Below are 24588 nucleotides of genomic sequence, written 5' to 3' on the forward strand. Positions count from 1 at the left end.
AAGCCAAGCCAAAACACAAATACGAAGCTTCTTTCCTAACACCCAAGGAGGCCCAAGTCTTTCTGCAGCCGCTGCTGGAACAAAATTGCCCTCTCTGCCTTAGTCTACAAGCTCAAAGTTCAAGGGGGATTCACGGCCTTCAAGGTTCTCTTCATCCTCCAACCCTTCCACAGGAAGGGCAGAAGTTCCGTCTGCAACAAAACAGGGTGCTTGGCAATAGTAGCCTGCCAACTGGTCTTTGGGGGAATCACCAGGGCCTGCAAAGATGAGAAACTGTAGAGGTCCAACTATGGCCAACCAGGTCTGCTACAGAGAGAGAGAGAGAGAGAGAGAGAGAGAGACTAGAGAGAGAGAGAGAGAGAGAGAGAGAGAGAGAGAGAGAGAGAGAGCTCTTCCACTGCATAGCCAAGGTGCTGAACTCCCCTCATTGTATGCAATCTGACGTACAAGATCATTTTGGGAGGCATGGGGTGGAAAACCCTTGCAGCTGAAAGGAGGCATACAACTTCCTGCAACCTGTGGCTGCTCACATGGATGTTAGGAGATTCTCTCCCCTCTCGCTGGGATGGGCTTCCAAGCAAATCTGCTTGGGACTGAGGTGTCTGGCTGAAAAACAGGGCAGCTGCCTTATAAAGTTTGCTCAAAGATTCCAACAGAAAGCCCACATGTTCTTTTCTGCCAGACACCTAACCTCTTCCCTCCTTGACTCAGGAACATCAAGCAGTTTCCCCAGATCAAGGGAAGGACAACTGTCTGGGCTAAGTGCAGCATTAAAAAAATTGCAAAACCTACCCAAGAAGATGTCAGTCTTCTGGGGGGGGGGAAGTGATGGAGGAAAGACAAGGGTTGGCCAGGGACTGCGGGAGCAAGCCAAGCCCCAGTAGTGCTGACAGGCCCTCTAGAATCTAGATCCTTGTTACAGAACATGACTGTGGGACAGCTCAGCCTATTTCTTGACCACCTTCCATGCACCAGTTGTCCAGATATGCCCATTCCTCCTAGTGGTACCCATCCCTAGCCACCACATTTCTTTCCCGATGCTGCTGGCCAGGGCATCTATGTGCAGATGGAGTGGTGGCAGCCACTGACTAGAATTATTTGCCCATCTAGGCTTGCCTACCTGTGTTTCTGGGGCAGACTACCTTCTGCCTGTTGATGGACTTTAAAAGCCTTCTTCAAAGTGGACTCAGTGCTGCAACCACTTGGCCAGGAATCTGAAACAAGCCAGCCATGCTGTGCTGTGTTCTCTTGGAATTATTGAGCAGTGCTTGTATACGCTGGAGGGAGTGTGGAAGACAGGGAGGGGCTGCAGCTCAGTGGTAGAACATCTATTTAGCATGCAGACGATCCCAGGTTCTGTCTCCAGCAACTCCAGTTAAAAGCATCAGGTGATATGACAGATCACAGAGCACCACAGCCAGTCAGAGTCGACAACAGTGAGACTAATAATGGGGTGACTAAGTCCAAGGCAGCTTCATATGATGAAGGACTCAATCCAGGGTCCTGTATAAAAACAATCCGTCTCCACAAAAAATATCTACTCACAGCACTGCAGAATGGAACATGATGGTAGACCTGCCAACTCTCTGGTGAACTGAAAATTGTTCTCCAGTATGGATGTCAGTTAAGGTAAAATTGCCAAGAACTGGACCAGACAGATCAAGGCAAAGTATATAGGAACACAACTCAGTTCTTTTGAAAGCTCTGTAGTGCAACTCTAAGTTAATTAAAGTGTACTGTAATAAATTTGATCTGATGGACAGCTCAGATCTATGGTTTTGCAAGCAGACTGCTCAAGATCATGGGCCTGAGCTGTCAAGCTCTTCAGGGTCAGTAAGCTATCTTAAACTTTGGAGTGGCGTTGACAGTAATTTGCCTGCCAATAAGCGAGGGAGGAAATACTTCTCTTTAGAGGCCCAGCCCCTATTACATCCGACTCTTTCATTTGATACCTGGCCAGCTAAATGCTGGGATGACTAAATTAAGGGGTAAGTGGCTACCTGCAGTAGAACAGAACCCAACTACATTGGTGGATTTTGCTTCCTTTGGTTAACTGTTGAAATAACAGCTGTATAACTGCACCATGGAAATGCTAACTGGTTAAAGCTTGATATGTATTTCTTTAAAAAAACCCATATTCTTATGGATATGACTTTATTGGATAAGAGTTGCTGTCTTCAACTGAAAAGAGCTGATTGGCAGCTGCCAAGTCCTGCTGCAAGCCAAACATTTGCAAGGTCTGTTACTCCAGTTCAGAGGCCACCCCATTCATTCCTGACCCCTCCACCTATTGACAATGCCTCCTTGATTGGTGCTATCTGCCAATTATATCAATGTCCACTCCCAGCAATAAGAAAAAATGAATCAAACAGGCCTAGTGTCTGCTCCTGGTGGGATCGGCGAGAGGCTACCAGTGGCTTCCCTCAAAATTAAGGTTTGTTAAAAAGCAAAACTTGCATGAGCATTCCTTTTAACTATTAACAGATCATCCTGGTGGTGCCCTGGCCCAGAAAGCCTTCATTCAAAGGCTATTAAAGCATCATGAAATGCAGTCACTGTGTGACCATTCTGTTAAAACCAACCCAAAGGCCTCCTATGTCTGGGACTGTAGCAGAAGCCCCAACCCTCTCTGGCTTCTCTTAACTCAATTGGTGCTTATGTCAAAATGGGACACCCCCCCCCACAAAAAAAAGAGGTCAAGGCAAGTGTTAGGAAAGATCTCTTCTCTAAAACATTTTTATCCCAGCTTTTCTCCAAGGAGTTCAGGGTATACACAGTTCCCTATCCCCCTTTTCTCCTCACAATAACCCTCTGGGCCCAACACCACTCAGTGAATTTCATGCCAAAGTGGGGACTTCCAGGTCCTAGTCTGCTGCTTTATTCACTACACCCCACTAGACCCCACAGGTGTGGCCACATACAAGTGCAAAAGGATTCAGCATATGGATCTTCCCAGTGGCTTGTTGCACATGCTAATGGGCTAAGGCTTTTTTTAAAACCACTTTTGGGGCATTCTGATGGGCACCTTAAAGTCACAAACATTGCAACCCTATGCAGAGTTACTCCAGTCTCAGCCCAGTAAAATTAATGGATTTAAACTGGAGTAACTCTGCATAGGATGGCACTGTAAAGTACTGGGGATGGTTATCAGCAGCACAGTAATGCCCTGTCATGCCAGGTCCTAAAAGGCATGCAAGTGAAAGGCAGAATGGACGAAGGCCAGCAGAAGGCAAACCATGTAGCCTGAAATTAGCCAGCACTCTCTACTATGGTAGCAGGGAAGCTGATGTTTGTTTATTTATTAAATAGGTATGCTTTTGTTGTATCTCCAAGATGGCTTATAGAAAGCACAACAAGATGAAACACTAGCACACACCAAACCAGACGATGAATCAGAGATACATGAAGAGAAAGGGAGGGGCTTCTCTGTGGTGGCCTCCAAGCTCTGTAACACCCTTCCCTACGGGAGACCCAGATGGCACCTACATTGATGGCTTCCCAGAGATCAGTTAAAACAACTCTCTTCTACAGGAGCAGGGGTGGGGTGGGGTGTGAAATTATCCCGCAACATTGACTCTGTATGACAGGTTTTACTTTTCTGGGTTTTTGGTGTATTAATACTGTTTGGGGTGGGAAATGATAACAGTGCTGCTTTGTAAGGTTTTTAGTTAAACTAAGTTTAGCCCTGGTGTCTCTTTTAAATTGCTCTTTGTTTTCATTGCTTTGCTTTTGCTGTTATGATGGTAAGTAAAAATCATTGGACTTCTAAAAACTTATTGGAAGCTGTCCTGTGTGAATTTTAAAGTAGAAGGGCAGGGTATAAATCTTACAAATAAATACAGTAAGGCATCAGGTATCTATGTGAGAGTGAACCACTGTAATTTTTATTTTGTTTTTGCAAAAATAGGCACCCCTTGTCCCTAACATAAATTGGTCTCCTCAACTGCTTCAGGTAAGGGGGAAAGACAACCTCTGATTCACATGTAAAACAATTATGCATATACATGTGTATGTGTACAAGGTATGGTTTGAATCAAAAGCAGAGTGCAAGGGTGAAGGACACTAACCCTTGTCCTTGCTGTGAAGCACATTTTCTCCTGGCCAGACTGGTAGAAATAGGCTACCAGCACAAGACAGCAGTGAAGCAGAGTGCGCATAGAGAGTGCTTTAGCAACCCTTACCAGTTTTGTTTAAAAACAGTCCCCCAGGAGAGGAGGCAAAACCTCCGTCACCCGCCAATTCACAACTCCCTGTGTGCAAGAGGGCATTTTAATTGCTTCTACAGAGCAGACTTTTTAATCTTACCTACCTGAAACCTGGCAGGGTGAAGGGTAACAAGTCCAACTGAGTGGAAAACCAAAGAGATTGTGGGCAGAAATATATTTCCCTTTGCAGCTAGTGGAAGCAAATGATGGATAGAAAAACAAATCTAAACATAGGCAACCACTATAATAAAGAATACAAAACAAAGTGAAAATGATCCAATTAAAATAAGCAAGCAAACATTAGGGGCCAAACACTCCCTAGAATAAAACGGCCTTTGCCAGTCACCTGAAAGCCAGTTACCAAGGGAACAAGTAAGCCAGCCCCTCCATCTGAAAGGCCCCGGCCACACCACCCTTCTGATGGTGGGGGACACTCAATAGATGATCTGATGAACCCCACGGGAGGTGGTGCTGTTGAGGATTCCTCCAGCTGCCCAGGACAGCACTGGGGGCTCCAGGCTCTGCACTGAGACCACGTCTTCATGAGGGTTTCCCTGAGGTTTAAGTACCATTCGAGATGGGCTCTGGTGCTTGTCCGTTCTGCAAGATCTGCACTTCCTGCAGGAGTACACTGGAATGCGGCTACTAAAGGACGGTCATGCCCCACACTCGTCCTTTTTCTGCCCAGGATCCTCTTTGGAAAGAGGGCTCCCCTGGGCATTCCAGGCCCAGAAATCACATGCAGGGCCTTTGAACTCCAGGATTGCCTGTGAGCATCCTGTGCTGTGCCAAAACATCATGCTTTTGTCAATGCCCCTTTCAAAACTCCTCATGCTTGGGAGAGGCAGTGCTGGGCAACAGCCCATGACTGGTCATGGTCTGGAACTCATCCCAAGCCTGCCAGCTTTGCCAAGATGCTAGGTCTGAATGGCAGACAGTTGTTTCTGCACACTCTCCTAGCACTAATGGCCGTATTGCCAGCTGCAAGCATCTTCTTCTACAATGTATGAGTGTGCCCAGCAGGGATTCCCCTCTTCTGTCCACCCTGGACCTTTTCTGTCACCAGGACAACACTAGTTTGGTGAAGTGGTTAAGTGCAAGGACTCTAATCCGGGTGAACTGGGTTTGATTCCCCACTCTTCCACTTGCACCTGCTGGATGACCTTGGGCAAGCCATAGTTCTGATAAGAGCTGTTCTTGAAAAAGAGCAGTTTCTGTCAAGAGCTCTCTCAGCCCCACCTACCTCACAGGGTGTCTGTTGTGGGGAAGGGAAGGGAGAGGAGTTTGTAAGCCACTCTGAGATGCCTTTGGGTAGTGAAGGGTGGGGTATAAATCCAATATCTTCTTCTTTTCTTCTTCTATATGAATGCTGGGGGGCGGGTACTGGATTAAGTCCCATCGAGTGGACTGCATACTAGGACTTCCCAGATCTGGTGTGAAATCAAGCCAAGCATCCAATCATAGAAAGCATGCATATATGCACTGAAAGAATACACAGTGAGACTGCATGTATGCTTGCATAATGCTAGAGTTCCTCAAAGGTGTATATGCAGGAATTCAATCCCCTTGGAAAATGGCCTGATGAATGCAGAGACTCAGATGCCCATCAAAATGAAATTTACAGTTTCACTTCTCTAGGGGAGGGAAAAGGGATGGCTTATCTGCATGTGTTTGCATTTCCCTCCCAGCCAAGCCTCTTTCTGTAGGTGCAAATCCCTTTTACCTGGAGGCCCCCTCCCCCCTTCTTGGATTCTGCTGTGATTTTTAGCTTGTTTAAAAGCTTTTGTTCGCTCTGCTCCAAGGTGTGCAGAATCACTGTGCCAAGCTCAGGATCAGAGTGAAATTATTCAGAAATCCTGTTCTGCCTAAAAGGCTTAAGCCTTGTTTCAGGCTGAACTGCAACTGCTGGCTTGCATGACTTAGTGCTGAAATGGAGGCGCAGGAAGCAAAACTAGCAAAGCAACAGATGAAGTTGCATGGGGGCTATGCACAAAAATCCCTCTGGAATCCACTCGTTGAACTCTGCAGCCCATGCTGGGCCATTAATCCTTCAGTCATATGGTTGGACTAAGTAGGATCAGCATGGAGGTTGGCCCACCCAAACAGGCATGCCTGATTCTCAGAAGACCCTTCCCTGGAACTGCCCTAGCATAATTCTTCCATACCTTCTCAGAACTTGTATTGGGGGTTCTGGCAAAGAATATGTGCAGAAGTGTCAAGATGCAAAGCGGAGATTGATTAGCCTTGGATCCATGGAGCATTAAGGATGGAGACACCTCAGAGGTCATTCAGATCTATCCCAACAGCAAACGGAGCACAAGAGACAGTTCCCACAAAGTACAGCACAGCCAAGAAGCACAACCAGGGTGTCATGTAGGAAAGGCAGAATAGACCAGGCACAACAATCTCAACCAAAATGCCAAGAGACAAAAGGTTGTTTTAAAAGCCACATGTTTCCGGCTTTTCTGCTTGTCTGACTGATCAGGGGAGGCCTGGTGGTCATTCTGTTGCTTCCTGGACTTCACTATCCAGGTTTATTTTCACACCAAAGAGAGCCAAAAAGGAAGCCTAGAAAGCCCAGAGCTTACGAACATTCTGCAAAACCCGAACATTCTGCAAAACCCGTAAGACAGTGTGACCCACAGTACAATCCCAAGGAGAGTTACACCTTTTTTAAGACCTCTGAAGTCGGTGGGTTTGGAAGGGTGTAACTCTGCTTAGGACTGCACGGCACTGTTGGGAAGAGGAATCGCTTTAGTGAAAGAAGCAGCACGGCTGGCTGACTTGTTTGGGGGGAGCCTAGGCAGGAATGGCACTTGCCACATTCCAGGCCCCAGGAACAACAGCAAGCAAAATGCCTCTTCCTCCCCCCTCCCCCAGCATCTTGCTGGAAGAGATCCATTTTGTTATAAAATATTTCACCTCCTCCCCTTCTTTCTGTGTTCTCCGTTATGTGTTTTTGCTGACAGGTTAACAAGTCGACAAATCAATTCATTAAATCCCAGATGCTGTTTCTTTCTAATAAATCTGACTGTAATCACCAGGGACGGGTAATGCTTCAGAGGGTCCACCTCTCTGACTGAACAGCTCGCGCAGTGACAACCCAACCATCTCAGTGTGGGATCCAACAGCAAGAAGGAATCCAAGCTGCCTGCCACGATCGCTCGACTCATGAGAAAGGAAAAGCCACCCGATTTCAATACCCCACCCAAACGAAGCACAACAGAAGTGGAGGGAGAGGGGAGGGGGTGGGGCTTGGCTACTTATGAGAAGGCAAATACTCACTGTCTGTGCCCAACAGCTGGCAGGAGAGACGACCTCCGGCCTTGTCCCCTCCTTTCCTTTTGCCCGGCACGGGCGATGGCGGCGTCTGTGCAGAAACAGAGAGAGAGGGAGACTCTGAGCACTCAAGCCTTCGAAATTCAGCACCGGCTGTGATCAGAATCTTAAAGAAGCGGCTGGCTCAGCCCCAGAACCATGACAGGGAGTGAGCTAGGGGAACTCATGCTCTCCTTCACTGTCTGCTAGAGGAACCGGTCAGCTCACTGCGGTCCTACCACAACCACAGCAGGGCTGCAACGGAGCACAAGCCACTAGGAAGTTCTGCCTGTGTCCCATCAGACCTCCTGGGCAAATGACCCCCCTCCAATTCTCTCTCTCTCTCTCTCTCTCTCTCTTTGTAGAAGGCAGCTCAAAGGGAGCAGCTCTTTCCACCTGGGGAGTGCTTCAGTTCCCTTGGAGCTCCCACATGGATAGTTGTTCCCTGGTGAGATGGAGGTTTCAAAGAGGGGTTAGCACTTGCATTGCCCAGAGGGAAAAATCCACTGCTACTGCTCTCAAATGCAATTCATGAATATTTCATAAATTGACAAGTACCCAAATAACTGAGGCTCAGAGAAATATGCCATCCCCAACACCACATGGGTAGGACCTGAATCCAGGTCTTTCTGATCAGAGGTCAGTACGCTAGAGCATCTTGGTTCTCACTGTTCATTTGCACATACTGATTTCTTTCAGTGGATACCGGTCAGCCTCTCTAGAACATTTCAGTTCTACTGACTGGCCAGCTCTGGTTCAGTCTCTTCGCCATCTCTGGGGTATGTATGTGCATATGAAGTCCATCCCCAACCTGGTGCAAAGTCCCATAAGAAAAAAACAGTGACTGAGTGGGCATGGTTTCATATGCCAAAAGTGTGGATGAAAGTGGAAACCACAAGATGAATACTGTGTAGAAATCATTCACCACAATTAATATACAGTAAAGTTCATTTTTACATTAAAAGTGTATTATTGTATTTCTTATTATGACATCACAATCTTGCAACAACTTCCACATTTATTACATATATTCTACAAATTCGCATAAATACACAAGCAGCAAGCAAAATACTCTGCATTAAATGATGCTTCCAATGTTTAACGCTGTTGCTACATACAACGAAATGAATCAAGTATCCTGGACCAATACTGTCCTTTCCGCAACATTTCATTCCATACAATCAGACTAGCTGACCTTCACTCACAGATTAATAATGTGTCAAAAAGACCACTGATGAGGTTCCTAGGCTTCTTTTTTGTTGTGGACTGTCTTCTTCAGAGTGTGCCAAAATCAGCAGCACATCTCCGTATCACTGGAACCATGAATATTAGTCTAGCCAATTCTATGCTTTAGCAAGAAATAACAGTGTCTTTCCTCCTGATGCAGTTGGCTAAAGTGCGGATGAGGCAGGAAGAGGGTTTGTGCTGCATATAGGAGTTATACTGCCTTCCAAAAAGGAAATTCTTGCATGTTTGTGTATGAAAGAGATTTACTAGCTTTAATTCACACAACATCAACCACTGCTAGGAACACCCAGTCAGAAGCAGGAGGAAAACCCTAGGCAAGGACTGTCAAGCAATGGAAAAGATGGCCCTGCTTCCTCCCCTCCCCTGCCCTCTGGTGCAGATGACCACGTTGTTCAGACTTGGTACTATAACAAAGCAAAAAGTATCCCCCAATAGACCCACCTCCATGTTTATGTAACTACAAATGATGAGTTTGGGGAAGCTTCCAAGCAACGTCTTCGGACAGCGCTGGCTCTTCGGCTTTGAAACGGAGATGAGCACCACAACCCTAGAGTCGGACTCGACTGGCTTTCGAGCAAGGGAACCTTTACCTTTACCAAGCAAAACATCAGCTTTGCTGGGGTGCCCAGTTAGTGTCCCCTGCTTTCTGAAGGGAAAGCTTCTCCAATAACTGGTGACATGGTCAGAATGGCATCTCAGAACATATCTGACATGAAGGGCTACTTCCACAACAATCTTTTTTCACATATAGAGTCAAGGCCCATCCCCTGATCCCTGGTGTGCTGGGAGTTCTTGGGGCTCTTCTGTCAGACCTTCTCCTCAAGAGTTATATCTTCTCAATCATAAATAACACTGCTACTAACCATGCACATATCAATTGCTCATGCAGCAAGGTGAACTGATCATGCAAGCAACTTGTCCCCTAACCTTAATGACACTTTCACAGATATCTGGAAGCTTCTTTTTTCTCTTCTGTTCCAAAGCATATGTGTTTGCCAGCTGAGAACCTTTTGTGCAGGGCTATTTTTGGGCAGGAACGCACAGGAACGGAGTTCCGGCTGGCTCCCAAGTTGGCCACGCCCAGCAGGAACTCATTAGCATAATAGGCCACACCCAACAGCAGGAACTCATTAGGATTGGCTACAGTAGGGGTGTGTGGCCTAACATGCAAAGGAGTTCCTGTTACAAAAAAGCCCTGGGTTTTGACAACAAACAAGGTAAACAGAATAACAAGCAAAAGGTGGGTGTAGCTGGATAACCACACTTCTGGTAACATGGGGGGTGCAGCCTAATGTGCTAATGAGCTGTGCTGTCAGGGGTGTGGCCCAATATGCTAATGAGTTCCTGCTGCTGGGTGTGGCCTATTATGCTAATGAGTTCCTGCTGGGCTTTTTCTACAAAAAGAGCCCTGCTTTTGTGCATCTGATGAAGTGCAAGAAAACTCCATGCCATGGTAAATACACTAGTCTTTAAGATGCCATGAGACTGAAAGAAAACTCGACTGACCTCAATGGGAATTACTCCAAATAATGCATTTAGGACTGCAGCGAGTCAGGTGAGGCAGGAGAAAAAGCCCAGCAAAGAATAGGGGTGCAAGGCTAGAAGATAGTGCGAAGGAGGTGACTGTATGCATACACTGCATCAGATGTTTCACTTCAAACTTGAAGCCAACACATAGCTGAAGGAAACCTATCCAGTACATCAAAGCAGCATCTTCGTTTCACATCTATCAAGATCCAGTGGTTAGAGTGTTGGACTAGTACCTGGGAGACCCAGGTTCAAATCCCCGCTCTGCCATGGACACATGCTGGGTGACCTTGGGCTGGTTACATTCTCTCAGCATAACCTACCACACAGGGTTGCTGTGTTGAGGCTAAAAGGAGGAGGGGAGGAGAGTATGTTTGGTCCCTAATGGGGGTGAAAGTTGAGGTAAAAATGAAATTAAGTAAATAAACACAATTTGTGACTCTTAGTCTCTAGGTAAAGACCCACACAGAGTCTGAGTCTTTCCTCCTGCCCACTTTCAAAAGCTCTACATATTAATTAAAAAATCTCCACAGTGAGCAACTTCAGTAAAACTCACCAGACTGACTGGGCCCCAAACATTCAAGATAAATCCATTTAAGGAACAAGGAAGGGAATCCTGGATTGACTGAACACCAAAATAAGGCTTCTGATAACAAGCAGCCTTGAACTTGCAAGCAGCAACTCAGAGCTATCCAAGGTGCTGAAATGATCATGCTCCCGGAAACATCCATAGGACTTGAGCTTCTTGGACTTGCTTAGCAAGCCTTCATTCAGAGAATGTGTTTTTTACCATTTATTTCACATTGTCTGACCTACAACAACAGCAGGAGAAGGCATAGAAAAACTTATAATAGTTTCAGAATGATTTTATTGAAAGAGGAGGAGGAGGAGAGGGACGATGGTAGAGAAAAGAAAGGGCCTATAGTTCAGTCATAGATCAACTGCTTTGCATTCAGAAGGTCCCTAATTTAATATGTGGAATCTTCCTGCTGGACATGTAACAGGTAGCAAAAGCTAGGAAAGACTCTTCTCAGCCCAAGACTGGGAGAGCCACCGCCAGCCAGAGTAAAACATTCCTGGGCTAGATGGACCAATGGTTTGACTTCGTACAGCATCATATGTTTAGAGGAGAATGGACTTTCTGAATCACATTTGGTCAGTTTTCCAAAATGAAGCTGGGAAGAGAGTGCAGAATGAAAGGCTGAAGAGAATGCCTGTTATTTATTAACCCAGCTTGTCCTTGAAGGAGCTCAAGGGCAGTTTATGTCGTCTTCCCTCAATTTTATAACTACAACAACTATGTTAGGTAGGCTGAGACAGTGGCCAGCCAGTGAGGAACATGGCAGCCAGTGAGATACGTGGATCCTAGCATAGTGATTTAATCACTGTACCACACTGGGTCTGTTGAGGTCATCAAGTCACAAAATCACCAAAACAGGATTTCAGGGGATCTTTGACAATTCAAAGGGACTCAGAGGCAAAACAGAGGTTAGTCAACAGTCAGGCTTGGCTCCTTAAAATCTGGTTTCTCTCATAATGATCATGATCAGTTTAGTCAACAGGCAGGCTTGGCTCCTTAAAATCTGGTTTATCTCATAATTATCATGATCTCGGAAACATCCACAGGACTTGAGCTTCTTCTGCATCTGCAAGGGACATTCTTCATTTAATCCAGATTAATTCTAACCACCTCAGGGGCCAGAATCCAACAGATTTAGGCATCCACAGCCCCAAGAAACTGATGAGATTGTGCATGATTCAAAACTGTACTGGATTATGCCAATTGAATACAAACACAGCCACCAGAACAATTCACATTTATCAACAGTACACACAACTCCACCTTTATGGCCGAAAATGAACCACAGCGCTTGCAAACAGTGCTCATAAATCATTATGGAGACAAAGTCCTGGTCTTACAAATTTATGTACCTTACTTCCTAAAACCACATCAAACCTAACCACCCTTTTCTTTCTGGGAGCCCCCTATCCCCTGCTAGCAATTCTGTAGAAGTAATCCAAGACCCTCAAGCCCTGTGCTCCTGCATTTCAAACAGTTTTCACTTGAATTTCTCTAAAAGCCTATCGGAAAAATCACATTTCCCCAATATCCCAAATTTATAACACTGTACGTTCCTATAATTTCCAAGCAGCAAGCACTTAAAGCACCCAACAAGACCTTCAGTGCCACAGCAAATATACAGCTTCTACTTCGGCAATGAACTAAGATTTGCACCCACCTTGCCCCCTTCCACACTTGATGTTTTGGCTGCAGACCATGTTCAAATTCCTTCCTTCCATAAAACGTACCGCATGCAAAAACACACCACAGTTAATGCTGCTGTGCCAGCTTCCTGGCTGCCGGGACTGCGTTCGCTTTTCTGTGCAAAGTAAATGAAGCACGTTGGCCCAGATCTTTGGGGGGGGGGCGCGCAAATAGCCCCACTTTCTGCCTGATGATGCATAACCTGCAGCTTGCGGTCATCAATCTGGCTACCTTTCAGGGCTAGGGGGCTTGATCTGGGGCCTGTCAAAAGCACTTGGGGAAAAGAGCCTCTGGGAAGGTTGAACTGGAAGGAGGAGGTGGTTCAAAGTGGAGGTCCAGCAGGCTGAGAGCCAGCCAGAAAAATAATGTATGCCGAACACTGGAATACTGAAAGTGCTATGCAAATACTAATCGTAATGCTAATAATAGTCATGCCAATAGTAATGCTAAGAAAGATAATGTACGTCAAACACTGGAATGCTGAAAGTGCTATGCAAATGCTAATAGTAATGCTAATACTACTAGCAACAACAACAACAGTAATAACAATGACAATAATATTAAAGTTTTGTTTGTCCTGCCAGAGCGGATTCAAAGGGCTTCAAATTAGGGGCTTTCAGGATCTCCTTTCAGCAGCAAAATTTGCAGGGAAGAGACAGAGTGATTCTCATAAAACTTGTCCACGCTCAGATCTTATAAAGTGTTTAGGCTGCCTTTGTTTTAAATCACTTTGTTCTTCTAAACTTTAAACTAGCCCCATTGGGAGAACAGTGGGTTCTAATCAATTAAGAAGGTCAAACCTGAGTTTGTTAAGCATTTTTGTGGTTATCTACCCATTTCCAAGACTGTCCTTTTAAAATAGTACCCCCTCTACTTCCTCATGGAAAAATGTTCAACTCTGTATTTATACTGTGCCAAAGGTGAGGAAGTGCACAGCTCCCAAATCACGCATCTTTACAAGAAAACCAAACCAGGAATGCCAAAAACAAACAAAAGGCTAGACGGAAAGGTGACTCACTTGGTGTGCAATCCAGGCACAAGGGGTGGAGGCAGCCGCAGGGAAAGTCACGAGGGCAGCGGAGCACAGCCAGAAAATGGCCACCATGATGGCTGAGAGAAGGTTACTAATTCAGCCGCGTGGTTGCACTCAGTTCTACACCAAGAAACCACTTCTTTCTGGGAACTGCTGCCCAGCTGCAAGCAGACTATGCTAATCCACCCTGCTCCTTGCTGCCCAAGCTGTGAAGACAGAACTCTAAGATGTAGCACTGAGGAATCCATTTATTCCTCAAGAAACTTACACAGAAGCTTCATTCTCTTCTTAAAGCTCATTTGGAATGATGGCAGTAGGCAAGAACCAGAACTGACAAGGGAATCACAAGTGAAAAGGAGTTGCATTTATAGCTGGGTATGGTATGGGTACTAGACCTGAGAAGTTGAGCAAGGGTATGGTTAAACAGTTCTTACTCAGGTGGAGAGGTTTGTGTTACTATTTTTGAAAAGCATGTTCTCGTTGGCATGACACGTTCATTTTGATGTGGGCAATGAGCGATCCATAAGGTCCCTGGGGCTTGAATTGTAACTGGGATGCCAATTATGAATAACACCTACAAACACTAGCCAAAGAGCCTCAAGAACTCAAAGTCGGCTTGCTTTCTGGGAGTGTAGGTGTGGATTGTCTCACTACAGAGAGTGGAGATTATGGTGGGAGTCTCTGTCTCGGCTAGGCAATCTTACAACGCTCCCATCCTGTCCATGTTTCCAATAATACTTAAAGCCCATTTCAGAAACCAAAACAGTTTCTTGAAGACCAAGAAAGGGGCTAAAGTAATCAACTTCTAAGCATGCACCAACAGCCTCAGCAACCTCATCTTCTGAGTACCAACAATGTAGGTGCAAAAGTGGCACATAAACTTGAAATACAGCCCACTTTTAATTATGAACAGAGTAATAATTTCAAGGCAAGGGGGCTTAACCTGAAATAAAAACAACCATTACGAACAGGGGAAATGCGTATTACAAGACCATTACTTTCTAACTTTACGGCATCTCTCCCGTGCAAATAATGTTTGCTGGAGCTGCTGCCACCGCCTCTGCAATAGCTGTTCACTTACCATAAAGTTATTTATAAAAGTTACAAGGTCCAGTGAACAAGTCCACAGAACCTAAAACAAACGCAGTATGTGGACATGGTAAAACATCCTTTTAAGTCCAAGTATCTGTGTGAACCTTTTTCACTTTGCTAGGTGAAAGCTGAATGTGCGGCCTTGGAATGCTCAGAGGCTAAGCTCAAAACTGCCTTACAGGTAGCACAGGCAAAGGGCTACAGAACAAGGTTCCTTTCCTTTCCTTCAAAGTTTCAATCTAAAGGTGACAAAATGTGAATTATACTGATAAATGCCAGTCAAAATGGCAAAGGGTCTCTGCAAGTATGCCTAAAACAGATGCAAGCAATGAGAGCTAGTAGAATTTTCTAGAGTCCCCCCCCCTTTCTGCCTAGTAGGGGCTGGAACCGGCCTGTTCAGAGTTCTTATGCATCTAATACAAGGGAGGGAACAGGAGAACGTTTTTTTGGGGGGAGTGGGCGGGAGTGGGCAGAGCCACTCCAATTGTGGCTTCAGCATGGCGGAACAACCTCATCTGCAGCAGTCAAGCAGCGTGGGAGCATCTGCCCAGTACTACACCACTGGCTCTCTAGTCTGCCCATATGGCTTTTCCTTTGGGAACCCCCCCCCCCCCGTGTATGGGGCCTCGCAGTAAGGATATACCAACTTGGAGCTTACTAGCTGCTATCCTTTATACAATTTATATCTCCGGTACCAGGCATTATGTTTTATGGCACACCTGGCCCAGCCCAACAAAGTGACATTTATGTCAGATCCGGCCCTCATAACAAATGAGTTTGACACCACTGGCCTATTGCCTTTGGGGGAAGAAGAAGCTCTCTCCTCTGGGAACAAAGTCAGATTTTGGGGGGACAATGAGGGAAACAGGGGGATGCTGAATAGAGGATCTGCTAAGATCTCTCTGCCTCATTTCCCCCACATAATGAATGCACACTTGCAAGACTTATGATCAAATTAACCCTCTGCACTAACACCTGCGCCCCCAGTCTGCCCCCCAAAAAACAATTCTCTTTTGATTTCCATTCATATCTGAAGAAGTGAGCTCATGAAAGCTAATACTGAAATAAAGTTTGTTAGTCTTTAGGGTACCTACCACTGATATTTTGTTTTATTTTGCAGCGAACGCAGCTGAGAGTGTGTTAAGTGCCATCAAGTTGCTTCTGACTTACGGTGACCCTATGAATTAACATATGTTAGCAGCCATTCTCAGGTCTTGCAAACTGAGGGCTGTGGCTTCTGTTATTGAATCAGCTACCCCTGACACAGTAACACAGGGCTTGCAAACAACCCTTTGCAACCTGGTAGCAGTCACCAGGCAAATGTACTAATTATTATCAGTCTGTTGGTGGCAGCAGAGAGTACACCCTAAACCTATTACCTCAGATTGGATTAAGCTGAAGAGGTGATTCCCCCATTGAGGTCTAGCAGCTTAAAACCTGGAACAGCTCAGTAGATTCCTCATCCCCAGTGGCAAAAATGGGTGGCTGCAGTCCCAGTTTTGCCACAGTGGAAACAACAGTAAAAATCATTATCTGTAATAATGGTTTTCTTTGACATATTTGTGAAATGTGAAAAATCTTAAATGTTTGAGTACATGCACAGTGTGGTGGCAACTTAGAAATGAACAATTGTGTCTTCAAAAAAAAATTATAAACAGCAGCTCTCAGCCATGGTCTCCCAAAGTGGTTTACTACATAAAATAGCCATGAAAAGATATTATACAGGTGAAAATAAGCATGTGGTTCATATATTAACTTTCCTGGAAATGGTCAAAAGGCTCCAATGGAGACTATCACAGTGGGGATGCGGCTGGGTCCTCCTTCACTACAAGAGCTTCTTCTGGTGGACCATATGGCTCACTTCCATCCCTGTGACTCCGAAGGGACGCAGGGAGAGGGGCTTGGGGATGACCTGGGAATGCTCAGGGCAGTGTGGGAGCAGATGTGGGCCCAGCAAAGGACTCAGAGGTGATACTTGAGGTGACCTCCATGATGGCACTATCCAGAGGACACCACTGTAGGTTCCACAGGGCACCACACCAGCATCCTGCTCCCTCTACCAACTGCCCTGCCTTCTGGAAGGATTCAGTCACGAAACAGACCCCAAGGCCTCTTCTGACTGATTTGCAAAGGGAAATGTATTATGCATATAAAGTTCAGAGTACTTAAGCAAAGGGAGGAGAGGTTAAAGACTGCTTACACCCCCACAGTTGGGAGACTGCAAGACAAAGAGCCAGGGACAACACTACTAGCACTCCCTTGGGGGCAGCAAAGCCCTTCCAATGTCTGCTTTCAGTGTCCTTATGTTTTAACAGCTAAGGCAATGAGGATGGAAGATGCACCCAGATTGTAATGCTGATCTGGCCAGTGGGAGATGCTGAGCCCCAGAAGCACCATGTACAGTACAGCCATCCTGATGGCACCTGACCAATTTTGGTCTCAGTTTCCCAGCAAGCAAATAGAGCCTGCCTTGGAAACCTTACGCCCTATTTTTTTATTTGCAAAAAGCAAGTTTTAACTCCCCAACAAAGCTAAAGCTGAAAACATGATGACTTTTGCTAAAGGCTGACTAAGCAAAGAAAGTCTGGGTAAATTGCCTATTGTTCAGGTTGTGGGATCAGTCATTCCCCTTAGACCAGGCCTGCTTTAAAAATTCTTGCGGCACCTGCATCCTGGAAGTCCTACCAAACAAGCTGTAAAAGTGTTCTGAAAAGGAACATGGGGCTGACCTGAATTTCAAATACATGGGATTGAAGCACTCTACAATCACACCCTTCTCCAAACTACAATTCCTAGGATCCTTTGGGGACACCATGACAGTGAAACTGGCATAAAACTGATAAGAGTTTTTAGTATAGCTATACCCATGAGGACCCCACGTTCAATGGTTTGCCAGATGTTTCTACAACTAGTATTACGGGGTGTGTGTGTGTGTATGTGTCTATTGATAACACACAACTTCTTGTTAATATTCTGGGAGTTGCAAACAGGTCTTGTCCTCTGGGAATAAGACCTCCAGGCTCTTGGGCTGCAGCAGGAGATGTCAGAAGTTAATTTTATCATTCACAGTGAGTAGGAGGAGAGGATCAAAAAGACAAAGTGTCCTTTAAACCCATCAAGCTTAGCCACAGCACCTCCCGGGAAGAATCATAACCAGTCAGCACAGAAGTACAGGGCAGGGAAGGGCTCTTCAGGCCACCTGGCCTTATGGGGGCAATAAAAACAAAATGAGATATTTCACTCCAATCCAGCCGCCTACTGTGGCCAGGTAGGCTTTAAGGCAAAGGTAACATTTTCGGATGATTGAAGGTAAAGTAAAAAAAGAAAGAAAGAAAAGGCATTATTTTGGCAGTGAAGGAGACTTGTTTGGCTTCAGCAGCATTCCCAAAAAGACCATCGCGCTGAAGGTGGCAAGTGGAAGAATCAACATCCATTAATAACAAACCTCTGGGTTGCAGTCCCTGCTGGACCACTTTGCTACAGTGCCAAGCAAAACGAAATTAGGGAGCAATCCTAAGCAGGGCTATGCAGAAGTAAGTCTTCAATTCAATGGGACTTACTCTCAGGAAAGTGTTCTTAGGACTGTAGCTTTACTCCTCAGTTTCTGAACATAGTCCACAACAATAGCCCATTGCCTATCTCAGCTGGCAGCTGAACATGGGAAGAAAGGGGTATGGCCAAAGGAGAGAGCCATCCAGGAATATGTCGAAGGTCAGCCCTCTCTGAAGGCCATGTTGCTGATGCTGAGTGGCATATTTCATAAAGAAACAAACTTGGGACAATTTATTAGACCTGTTTTTCATACCTTGTCAGCCTTTACAGCCCTGTTCTGCACAGCCCTCAAAGGAAGGGGGGAAATCTACGAAATACTTTACAGTGCTTTTAAAATGCTGTAAAACAGAACTTTACACCAATATAAAGAGGCTGGAGCAGGACTCTGCTGCTCCTGGAAGCAACTGAGCATCTCTGCAAGCAGGGACCTCCCCCCCCCCAAGATGCTGTTTATGACCCCCCCAACAATCCTGGTTCTGAGAGGGGGAAGGAGTCCCTTCGAGACCAGAGGCAGAAAAGAGGAGGTGGAACTAGAAGAAAGGAACTGTTTCATGGGATGCCTCCTTGTAAAGCATGACTGGAAGCAGCTGAAACTGACTGGGGCATTTTTGCTTCCCTTGCTTAGCTGCCACTACCCCTCCCAAGCTGAAGACTGTCTCCTTGGTCTTACTCTGCAAAGCACCCTGAAGCGATGGCAAGAGATGTGCAGAAAAATATCTGGGGTGATTCTGCTCCTTGAGATTGGGTTCTTTAATATCATGATGTCAAGTATTCAGGGTTGCTGGTCTGTTTGGCAGTCATTTCCATTGATTTCAATGGGAAACACCTTCTCAGCTGTAACTTCCTCACCCAAACTCAGATGAAGTTCTCAGGAACTAAACCCCTCTCCCCAAAGGAAAACATCATTTTTTAATGGAGTTGCAGAGTGTGCACATGCAGGCATGATGTGAGTTTTCTCCCTATATCCTTTCAACCACCAAGATGTAGGGGGATGGGGGAATGTTTTCAAACAAAAACAGCAAAAGGCACTAAACCTTGCACACACTCTTACACATGAGCTCTGCACTAGCTCCGTTCACTTCAGCACATGTTTTCCAGCCTTGCCAAAGGGTTTGCATGGAGAAAATGAAATGCTCCACACAGCAGCATAAGATCCGGCATGGTGTAAACTTCATTTCCCTTTCTCTGCATTCTGTTTTTGTTAAAAATTATGCCCACTCACACCACAGTTTCACATGAGAAGGTGTGTACACATGCACAATCCCCATACCTCCCATCCTCACCTCTTTTAGAACAGGAAAAAGAGCACTGATTTCACTCACCTTGCTTCCCCACCCCCTTGTAATGTTAACAGGGTGGAAGTTCAACACCCTCTGTTCTGCAAAGCAGCCAACCTGTTTATCACAAGGCTGGCTGGAAATAAAGTTAAAGAAGACTCACTTGTACTTTATTTTGGCACCTTGGGTGTCCCCAGGTGGCGCAGCATCACGTCCCACCTTACACAGAACAAGAAAAGTCTATGGTTCTTTCACCCAAAGCCACCAGAGATGCAGAAGGCTTCCTGAAGTGGGGTTAGGCCAAGCCTCCCTCTGTCTCTATCCCCATCAGCCCACCTTTGAAGACGCTGCCACAGGCTACAAGTGAAGTATTGACCCACTCCTTTTATGGGGCTCATATCCAGTATCTGGAATGGCTCATGTAAGCAGCACCCTTCCACATATACAGAGAAAGTAAGAGCCATCCCCAGACATCTGAGCCAGCAATGTGATTAGTAGAACGGCAGTATAGAGAAACACCAACAGGAGATTATCCTGTGTGGTGTGAACAGGCTAAGTGTCTGGTTGGACAACTTGCTTGTCAGGCACATATCTGATGAGCCTCTACTCCCTCTTGCCAACCTTGTGAAATGAAAACTTTAAAAAAAAAGCACAAGGAAATGGAGATTAAAAACTGAGCACAGGAACAGACATTATAGGATCTGAAATAAAAACGGCCAGCCCGATGTGGCCTAGCCAGTTCGGGTCCAAAAGCTGAAGGAAATTTCATTCACATTCATTAGCATTCCATACTCAGCTTGGATTTCAGTGCCTTTCCAAATGCACATCCCTCTTGAAGGCAGGCTCCCCCACCCCTGCAGCCAGGCACCGTATTCCCTTCCTGTGCATTAAGGAAACTCCCCCATGCTAAAGTGGAATATCTCCCAACAACACTGACTAGACATTCACTCAGCCACCATGAAGCTTTCCCTAATTTTTACATCTAAAACAAATCTACTCCACTTGCATTCATCATCCAAAAATGCATCCGTTTTTAAACGCACCAACACAAAATGAAAACGGCTGTTAAATGATATATGAATTATTAATGGAGTAGCTTTGCATCTCTTGTCAAATGATAAGCGGCAAAGCCTCGGATCTCGACGGCGTATTAGCTGCCTGCGCTAAGGCAGTTCCGCTATCAGGGTGATGGCCCCCAAACCTTTTACAATCTGCTCAGATTGGCAAAGCGGTCTCCATTCTGGCTTTGTCTTGGCTCCGAAGACTACCTCTCCTCCTTTCAGTTTTTCCAAATGATATATATGTAACGGAGTGCCCTTCTACGGATTAGAACTGCACAGCTCTACTATAATGTATATGTCAAGTTTCATAGCAACAGAGCTTAGCATTCCCATCGCATAAAAATTGTGCCATTTGCTGAGTTCCTGCAGACGCTGAAGTAATTAGCTTGATCAGCCCATGTAAATCATCTCCGATCAGAATCATTCATTATTTAATCTGATATGCACCATATTTGCCCAGGAAGTTTTCACACAGATCAATCTTTTGGGTCTCAGATATTAAAGGCAGCTGAGAAAGCAAAGTGGTGTCATATGCATATGCAAATGTCCCATATCTGCATAAATCAGCATTAGATTTGATGGATTGTGGGCAATCTCTAAAGAGTTCACTTCTCATATAGTAGCTGATCTGGGAAAGGGGTGAGGTGGATTCTGAGCCAACATCTCCCTTGTCCAATGGATTGATTCACATTCTATTGCATTCTTCAAGAAGAAAGGAGTTTGCATTAACCTTGCCCTATTTTTGCAGCACTTTGTTACAGGATGTCACAGAGTTCAAAGAGAAGCTCAGCACTATGCAGAAGACTGTACATGCAAATCCATCTTCAATAAGAAGGATACTACCTTTGCGAAGTTATCTACCAAGAGCCAAGTGGCCCGATTCTGAAACTCTGTGGTTTGGAGTTCCAGTCTGACTGGTGCTTTTGGGCCTTAAAAGGCAGCCAATGGCGTGTGTGTATTGATTGCGACTATAGCACTAGGAAAAGGAGGGTTTAAACACTTTCCCCACAACATTTCCCTGATAGCTACTAATCAGGGAACTGGTGGAGGAGGAACAGTTTCACACACACCCTTTCCCCCAGTGGTGCATCCCTGAGCCAGATGCCCAACCATGGCTGCTTTGGGAGGTCACTGGAGTGCCAATCATGGAACCCAAAAATGATGTGTCATTTTTGCTTCTGCTAGAGAAAACTATTGAGACCATGGCACAGGCTCATCCCAGATGTCCTACCCTCTTCCAAGGCCCCAGAGGAAGAGGAAATACCACCCCCTTCACCAAAATGTTCTAGACCAGGGCATGGCACTTGCATTTTAGCCACGCCTTGCTTGCTCAAGCTCTGCAGGGCACACGGGGTCTGTGCCTGATAGTCTAAGAGTGACGACTGCACATTTTATGCAGATGTATGTAACAGTGGAGCTGCAGTGACTCAAGTGGTTAAGACGCTGAACTGGAGGCTGTGGAAGGGCAGTAGTTCAGCAGTTCGAGACCTAGGTGCCGCATGATGGAGTGAGCTCCCGTCTCTAGTTCCAGCTCCTGCCAACCTAGCAGTTCGAAAGCAAGAAATTGCAAGTAGATAAATAGGTACCACTTCGGTGGGAAGGTAACTGCGTTCCATGCACCTTGGTGTTTAGTCATGCCAGCCACATGACCATGGAAACGTCTTCGGACAGCGCTGGCTCTTCGGCTTTGAAACGGAGATGAGCACCACAACCCTAGAGTTGGATTCGACTGGCTTTCGAGCAAGGGAGACCTTTACCTTTTACCTTTATGTAACAGTAACTGAATGGCCATTTTGTATAGGAAAGGCTGTTTCTGGAAGTAGCAATTGGGGCTGAAGAAACGACAGGGAAGGAGCCCTTCCTTTTCTTCCTGCAAATCCCCCTTGGGTTTAAAATGTACATTTGCCCTCTTGAACACATTTAAAACCACTGAAGGACAATCTACTGGGGAAGTAGAAGCATTTAGAGCTCAGAGGTGGCTTGCAGAAACGGTTAGGCGGCCTCCAAAAGAGGCTTCTCCTGTACCAAAACGGCCACTGGGCTGTTGTTATGCTCACAGAAAGCAGTGGCTGTGATTCAGTGGCAGGGCACCTACTTGACACGCAGAAGGCCCCAGGTTCAATCCCCGGCATCTCCAGTTAAAGGATCAGGCTATAAAATCTCTGCCCCAGACTCTGGAGAGCCACTGCCCTTATGAGCAGACAATACTGACTCTGTTTATCAGATCAACCAGTCACATGGAGGTTCCTCCTATGCTATGCATAAGGCTGCCATTTAAAGAAAGGCCCCATCTGTGGTGCCAGTGAGGCAGAGCCTGGGGTCTTGCATCCCAAAGCCTCTCTTGCCCCTCCCAGAAGCTTCCCTGAATGGCGCTCTCTCTCTCGCTCTCTCTCTGGTGTTTATTATCTGCAGGCCTATTAAGAACAGTCCTCACACGCACAGTGATCTCGCTGCTCAGGCTGCCTCCATCACTCATCCCGCTGCCATCAGCATTTCAGTTGGGGGGGGGAGGCGAGTCTGTGGAATGGCAGCTGGTTGCAGACGCCAGTTTCCCAGCTTTTTGAAGGCCAGGCTGGGGATGGATGGAGTGTCTAGACGACTGAAGTTAAATGTGAAAAATGAGCTTTCTTAATGGGGAAAGAGAGTTGGTAAGACAGAACCCTGGAAGGGGCACCTTCCCCAGCAGCTATTGCAAGGTCAGAAGGATAGTGAGGAGAGACGGGTAGAGGATAAGGCTGGGAGGCAGATACGAGACTACCCTATAGCAAATCAGACCAGGCCACTGACGTTTGGACCTTGTGGGATTAGATTATTTTCAAATTAAATGACCCTCCACTGTTTGCTGCTTCTTCCCAAAACGCAAGTTCTGTTACCTAAAACCTAAAGCAATTCAATTAGAGTGTGTGAGACTGTCAGCATCTAACACCAAAAGCTGACAACGACAGGATCTTGAGATCCTGACATGGAAAAATCTGCTTTTTCCCTCCATTTTTAAAATTTTCGAAGATATAACTTTATGAAGTGTTCTGATGAACTCAAAAGCTTGCACCATGTTTTGTGTCATTTTGGTTGGCCCTTTGCAGGCATCCCCATAGAGTTTTCAAGGCAAACAACATTCAGAGACGGTTTGCCACTGCCTGCCTCTGTACGGCTCTTCCACCAGGCCTTTGACTAAGGAGCCGCTCCCGATAGCTGAAGGGCAGAGAACCCTGTCCCCCGGAGCCACCAACAACAGCCTGTGCCATAACGGAAAAGATCTACAAGGTGATTATTAGGACATATCAGGGGTCTTTTGGGGTGGGAGCACGCCGGAGCGTTGCTCTGGGAGCCCAGGAGCTGGCAAAATGGCAGCACCAGCAAGCACCAGCAAGCACCCCAGCTCCCTGCGCTGCGGCCCGTCGCCGCCTCCCCGGGGTCCGTGCCGGAGCACTGCGGCCCCAGGGAGGCCCAAGGAGGCCTGTTGCTGCTTTCCCGGGGCCTGCACTGGAGCACTGCGGCCCCAGGAGGAGCGGGCGGGGGGCCTGGTGGCCCAGAAGTTTGTTCAGAAGGCGCCGCGCGAAGAGGGGGGAAGGAGGACGAAGCTGCCACCGCCGCCACGCCAGGAGCCCCCCATGGTGCCGCCGCCCCGGTGAGTCTGGCGGGCCCCCCCCCTCCCCCTTCCCCCCCCCCCCCCCCAAGGAAGGGGAGGGGAGGCTTTTGAAGATGCCTCCCCCCCCTTTTGCTTCCCCTTCTGATATCTCTTCCGGTTGTGGGGGCGTTGCATGTGCTAATGAGCTATTATTTATATTTATATTTATTTATAATTTCAATTTATAGCCCGCCCTTCCCGCAGCGCGGGCTCAGGGCGGCTCACAGGTAGGCATAAGCCAACATAAAAAACACGTTAAAACCATATAAAACCATTACTACAGTATTACAACATATTAAGTGCTCTAGATGTTCCAAAATAATCTTCCATCAGGATGGCGTCTCAGTGATGGTACATCCAATCAGTGCTGTCAGATTCATG

The 24588-nt window shown here is 46.3% G+C and overlaps 1 protein-coding gene across 1 annotated transcript in view; it reads right to left on the reverse strand.

Annotated features, from left to right (window-relative positions):
* The window catches only part of FRMPD3 (FERM and PDZ domain containing 3), a 55284-nt gene extending 41615 nt beyond the window's left edge, over nt 1-13669 (reverse strand). The window contains exons 1-3 of the mRNA XM_015408940.1: nt 13583-13669; nt 7491-7575; nt 6371-6395 (exon numbers count right to left, since the gene is read on the reverse strand). Of these exons, the coding sequence (XP_015264426.1) occupies nt 6371-6395; nt 7491-7575; nt 13583-13669 (197 nt within the window). The remainder of the gene's footprint in view (nt 1-6370; nt 6396-7490; nt 7576-13582) is intronic.
* Between the last annotated feature and the right edge of the window lie 10919 nt (nt 13670-24588).

The sequence above is a fragment of the Gekko japonicus genome, unplaced genomic scaffold (assembly GCF_001447785.1).
Source record: "Gekko japonicus isolate JY-2015 unplaced genomic scaffold, Gekko_japonicus_V1.1 scaffold19, whole genome shotgun sequence".
In the NCBI taxonomy this organism is placed as follows: domain Eukaryota; kingdom Metazoa; phylum Chordata; class Lepidosauria; order Squamata; family Gekkonidae; genus Gekko; species Gekko japonicus.